The sequence below is a fragment of the Mya arenaria genome, chromosome 10 (assembly GCF_026914265.1).
Source record: "Mya arenaria isolate MELC-2E11 chromosome 10, ASM2691426v1".
Classification (NCBI taxonomy): Eukaryota; Metazoa; Mollusca; class Bivalvia; order Myida; family Myidae; genus Mya; species Mya arenaria.
This window is the reverse complement of record NC_069131.1, coordinates 14,666,871-14,673,596: the sequence shown is the minus strand read 5'-3', so window position 1 is coordinate 14,673,596 and position 6,726 is coordinate 14,666,871. Positions and strand designations below refer to the sequence as shown.

General features: G+C 31.8%; 1 protein-coding gene across 1 annotated transcript in view; it reads right to left on the bottom strand.

The window, feature by feature from the left end:
- Positions 1-6,358, bottom strand: part of LOC128204354 (heavy metal-binding protein HIP-like) — a 6,472-nt gene extending 114 nt beyond the window's left edge. The window contains exons 1-2 of the mRNA XM_052905770.1: positions 5,977-6,358; positions 1-302 (exon numbers count right to left, since the gene is read on the bottom strand). The exon at positions 1-302 is cut by the window's left edge and continues 114 nt beyond it. Coding sequence (XP_052761730.1) covers positions 1-302; positions 5,977-6,358 — 684 coding nt within the window. The remainder of the gene's footprint in view (positions 303-5,976) is intronic.
- Positions 6,359-6,726: the final 368 nt, after the last annotated feature.

The following is a 6,726-nucleotide window of genomic DNA, read 5'->3' as shown; positions in this document are numbered from 1 at the left end:
AAGCTGAACAAACACCTGACTACTAGAACAGGAAAAAGATTCCTTCTCATACTGTACACTTCTAATGAGGACTGACCCGTCCTTCACTATCTGGAGATAAGAATATTTAGTTGATGATGTACAAGTGTGCATGAAGAACAAGTAGAGACCCCGTTCTGGAGCGGTAAACTTGCCCGTGGTGGCGCTGTAGCCGTTTCCGTGGTTGGTCTCCACTGTCTTGTACACTATCACCTCACCTGTAGACAGGCTGGTGGTCTGTGGAAAGTGAGCGTTAAAGTACACCAGTGGAGTAGCGATTTGGTCTGAAAAACGATTGTGATATATTTATAGATATCAATTATAGTTTGTTTGTGAGAGTGGATAGTTTTACTTGGCATTATTGTTACGAAATGATAAAAGTGCTAGTTATTTATCAAACGAAAGAAGTAGGCGTAGCAAAATGAAGACTTTAGTTTGATAACTCTCATGTTGCCTTTCATTTTGTAGAAAAGATATATAAAATCAGTTCATATTTAAAAAGACTCACACTCCATATAATGTTGAAAACATTTTTTTTTCAATTTTTCTTACTTTTATGATAAAACTTAACAGCTAATGCGATAAACTTATTCTGATATAATTGTATTTATACAATTCAATTTTTCAAAACATTACTTAAATTGTCAGCAAAATAGATTTTCATTCCCTATCATTTTTTTAAAAATAATAGCTTAAGGTGGAATGCGACCCTGAGCGAATTTTCGAGTTAATTTCTGTAAACTGGCTTACGAATAGAAGAGCATATGCCAAGTTAGGGACCGTTTTTACTTTTTCAATATTCGGAACAGTTTTGAAACTACGAGTCTCCAAAATATACCACTGACGTCAATTTTGAGATGTCTGTCTTTTTTGCGATCCAGCTACAGTAACCGATGTTTTCATCAATTCTTTATTCACCGCTATGAAATGTCAACATCAAGTGCTTTTTGTGAAGATGTTCACGGACATATTTGGATTTCTCTTTTATAACGTTTTTTTTTTAATTTTAAATTCGTCTAAAACGTCATTTTTCGCGAGAAAAAAGGCGTCATGTTTTGCTGAAAAAAGTGCGCCTTTTTTAAATTTTAAAAAAATGTTCGTTTAAATTTTGATTGTTTTTGATACATGTATTCATTTTTTTATTACCAATCGCCTGATATCAAGAAAAGTGTACCTTACCGACTTCGTTTTTGCGCAGTATCAAATAATCTAACCCATATACCTGTTTTTTATTCAATACGTATTGTATTAAAACGTTTATCACGACGTTAATCAAAATATTATTTATGTTCATAAGAGTTTTGTATAAACCACTGACAAATAATATATTACAGTTATTGTTGTGTTTTTTTTGTTAAATTTATAATTTAACATTGTTTTCTTCTGTTGAAGTCCGAATATTAAACATTGTCAAATCAGTATAGCACTGATCATAAATGAACAGATTCAATTGTTTCTATAAGCTCATTTTGTTAAGGGTGGTTATAGCTCACGTACAAACACACGCACAAACACGCAGGTACAATTAAGGCACGCACGCGTTAAAACGCACCTCACTCACACGCATGTATGTAAGCGCACACGCATACACACACACACACACACACATACACACGGGCGCACGCTCACACGCTCATACACGCTCTCACACGCAGGCATGTATGCACGCGCGCACACGCATTGAACGCACGGCAGAGACTTTGAGTGCAAGATAAGGTTGCTATGTTGGCTTCTGTATCATGGACATTGAATGCATCGCTTAAAGTTGTTTCATAAAATTTGTTTGTACACACAAGAGACTTTGAATGCGTGATAAGGTCAAGAAAAAAGAATATCAGTTATGCGTTACAACAAACAATGCGTTGATTATCAGATAAAACAGCATTTTACTGCACTTATAAAATTAACTTTAATATCATCATTTTAACTATTTGGAACATATATTTTATCGTACTGTGTGTGTGTGCTGCGTGCGTGCGTGCGTGCGTGCGTGTGTGTGTGTTTGGGATGCGTGCATGTGGGGGGGGGGTATTCGGGCGTGCATGTGAATGCGTGTGTGTGAACTATATCAACCCTTAATAAGATGAGATTATAGAATCAATCCAATGTGATCATTTATAATCAGTGTAAAACGCAAGTATAAAACATAATACGCAATGCTTAAAGATGCACTCTTGCTCCCAAATACGATTTACCGCAATTAATAATATTGTTTTAATATTCCTTAAAGGTTAAACACAATATCGAAAACAGTGGTTCTTATTAAGGATACCGAGTTTAATTTGAAAGAAATGTGCATAAAACACGGTATTTCAACCTTATGAGACGATAGTAGATTACAGTAAATCATTTAGCATTCACCTATCATTTAAATATTTTCTCGCTTTCTAAAATAAAATACAAGGTTACAATCTTGTTATCAGTAAATAATATTTTGCATTTATTTATTAATTAGTAAGTAGTAAGGGTTCATCAGTCAAAATTGATATTTGTTAAACATGTGTATGTATTGATTTTGAATAAGAGTGTCACTTTAATACTTTAGTGTGTTTTACATTAACGCCGGTGTAACATTCAGTTTCGACCCCGTTATATATTGACCCCATGAGTCATTTTTTTCTGTTCGAAGAATGACCGATCAATTTAAAAAGTTAACAACTGAATCCCCAAAACGTTGTGTAACAAATAGCCCTCGTTGAAAGTTTATCAAGGGTTTTATTCAATACCAAACTTAGTCAATCATATAATGGTTACACCTTACTAAATTGAATTTATTAATTGTATGTATTTTATACAACGATAACCGATTGGTTACATCAAACTAAGATCCAAATCACAGACCTCTAATATCGCGTATTTTATTACATTTTGCTCCGATAATGACAAAAAGAAATAAACTTGGATGTTGTTAAGGGGGAGGGGTTGGGGGCGGTTGCACCACATCTACTGCCTGGATCCATTTGTGCTTATTACGATGTAGATTTCTGTCGAATATCTGTTTTTTGTTTGTATGTTATGTTTTGTGAATAAAATGAATGTCACACGCTGAATTTACCATGCTTTTGCTTAGTCTAGAGCCTTTTAACTGCAGATCTATGCTGATATCTATCGAAAAAAATGGTAACTGATAAAGTAGTTGAACTATTTGTTGTGGTGTTATTATTGTATATGAATATATAAAAAACAAAGCACTAATCAGCATAGTCCCATGACTTGAAACATTGTTGATGTGTATAATCAAATTATTCTTATTCGGCAAATGAGATTGCTATATCATTTAGAAAGCCTCTCATTAAATTGCCGCCAGATTTAAGTCATCCGTCGGTGTATAAAGTTGGTTATTTAGCGCCTTACAAATATCCCTTACATACAACTTATCAGAGTTTAATACTAAACAAGACACTCTAAAATTTATAATCTTACCATTAAATTAACAAAAACAATGAGTTCGATTAACGTCATGGTAAACGCTTTAATGCAATACGTATTGAATAAGAAACAGATACAGGGGTAATATTATTTGAAATTGCGCAAAAACAAAGTCGGTAAGGTACACTTTTCTTGATATTCAGCGATTTGTAATAAAAAAATGAATACATGTATTTAAAAAAAATCAAAAATTAAACGAAAGGCGCACTTTTTTCAGCGAAACACGACGCAGTTTTTCCCGTGAAATTTGACGCTTTAGTTGAATTGAAAATTTAAAAAAAGAAAATAATAAAAAAAGAATAATATATGTCGTTGAACGTTACCACAAGACGAACGTTAGGTTGAAATTTCATAGCGGTAAACGAAGAATTGATGAAAATATCGGTTATTGTAACGGGAACGCAAAAAAATGACAGATGTCTCAAAATTGACGTCAGTGGTATATTTTTAAGACTTGTAGTTTCAAAACTGTTCCCAATATTAAAAAGGTAAATGCAGTCCATTACTGGGCATATGCTCTTCTATTCGTATACCAGTTTTCAGAAATTAACTCGAAATTAAAAATACGTAAAATATTGCTTATAGTGAGTGGCTAGTATCTTTAAGGGTCTTGCATAAGTTTCAGAAATATATTTAAAAGCTTTACAAGATGTAATTTATTGGTTCGTCACAATACCATTATACTTTAATATATAATGTATAAAATGTGCAGCTAACAATGTACATTTCGATTTTGCGATAATTTCCTGAAGGAAAGAATCTTCCCATTCGATGGAAGCGCATGGGGTCAAATTTGTCCAAACTACATCATAATTAATTTAGGGCAGATGATAGTGTTTTTAACATCGATAATAAAAGAAGAAAAACACTGCACTAAACAGATTATATGAATTAAAGGCAGGCAAATGGATTGTCAATCAAACAGGGTAATGATCTGTAAATGTAAACAATGAGGTTTCATAATAAACAAATTGTAGGGTTTCTTGATGGACAACCATGCTGTTTTCTTGATAAAAAAACTGCTATGTCATGCTACAAAAAGTGAGATATGGTTAAGACCGATATCATATCAATGTCATGTTGTTTATTAAACGCTGATATATTGAGAGAACAGTGGGAAAGACTTACACACATATATCTATATTTTAGAGCAGGACACACCAACCGGTTTTATGCTCATGGTTACAAGAATCATTCTTGGTATTCTATGGTGCAGGTTTTTAGATAAAATGATTTGTCGATAAAAAAAATATCTAGATACCATTTTGAAATTGTTTAAGGCAATGTATCGTTTTGATTGTTTCTAATGAATCTGTCGTTGGAGATATAGCCAAAACACATCATACCATTAACATTGGGAAATTACAACGTGAGTGAGTGGTTTCTAGCCTAAAGCGAACATATTTAAATCGGTAATTCCAGACTGGCATTAAGATAGCAACGATTCCCACAATATCTTGCGCTACGACAGTTAATAGTGTAAGGTTAAATAGATTCCTGTCACATTTCATTTTTCCGCCATTCATATACACTCAATAGCAATACTTTAAATTACTACAACTGTGTTAATTGTTATCTTCTCATATATAAAAAAAGCATTTTATGTTATAAATAGCTGACATGAAGTAATTTATTAATGAATAAGATTGGGCAGAGTTAGTAATCAGACAAACGCACTCGACGATGCCCGTCCGTATGCCGCAAGTAAAACTATAATATTCCTGTATAATAATAATAATAATAATAATAATAATAATAATAATAATAATAATAATAATAATAAAAATAATAATAAAAATAATAATAATATTAATATTAATATTAGTAATAATAATGATAATTCTAATAATATAATAATAATAATAATAATAATAATAATAATAATAATAATAATAATAATAATGATAATAAAAATAATATTAGTAATAATAATGATTATTCTAATAATAATAATAATAATAATAATAATAATAATAATAATGATAATAATTATTATTATTATTAGTATTATTATTAGTATTATTATTGTTAAAATAAAAATTATAAAATTATAATAATTAAATTATTATTAATAATAATAATAATAATAATAATAATAATAATAATAATAATAATCATAATGATAATAATAATAATAATTATAATTATTATTATTATTATTATTATTATTATTATTATTATTATTATAAAAATAATAATAATAATAATAATAATAATAAAAATATTTTGGAACATGTGTGGGTTGTTTTTTTAAAACGTGCCAATGATTTCTGAAGAGAAGTTTCCCATATAGACAGAAAGTGAACACTAGCTGCGCCCCTTGTGGCCATGTTTATTATGAATCGACATGGGGTGCAGGAAATTGATATAAGGTCACCTAAGAAATATTTCTCTTAAAATGGATAGTTATGATCAAAGCGAAATGAAATAATTTTCATGAGTATTCATCCGAACTTATTTCATTCTTCGTTTAAACGTTCTCACACCACTTCATTTTTAAAGTCCATTAAAGCTAAAACCTGAACTAACCTTTCATATCATTGAAGGCGGCAATAGTTTGTTCTAACGTAGTGTTAGAATCGGAAACTATCTTCTCCAGTGTGCTGGACTGGTTTCTCTCAACTTCCTCCATGAGCGAAACCAGTCTGCGTTCTGCTTGCTCCTGTTGATCCTTAAGGGCATCAACGGTCGCGTGTAAACGTTCGTTTTCTTCCTTGATCCGTGTTAGGTCCTCCTCAACAGTTTCGCTCACTGCCTTGTTGTCCTTTAATTCTTTCTCAAAAGCGAACTCCATACGGATCATTCTCTCGAGCACCTTTTCCTCGTAGTCGTATTTGGAGCATGCTGGACACGATGGCTCGGAAGCCATGGTCACGCTGACCAGTAACAACAACTGAAGTATTCCAGTCATTCTGTTACGAGCATTCAGTGGGTGTTGCTGTTAGTTGACAAGTTCGCTGAATGTTCGCGAATGAGAAAATAATCGTTAAATATATTTAAGAGCAGCTATAGGATACTAAATGAATACCGTATTTTCTCAAATTATTCTCAGTCCTCATAGAAGTCAAAATGCTGCACGGTTAAGAGACAACACGAAACGATACAAATGGTAATTAAAACTGCATTTTGATGCAGTAACTAATGATTAAATGGAGTGGATTTTTGCATATTCATATTCAAAGAAGCGCTTCCTAGATTTTAAAATCTGCAAAAGTCGACGAGAGTCGAATACAACATTTCAAAACAAAAAAGCTGTACTTATCACCTTTTGCTTTATAC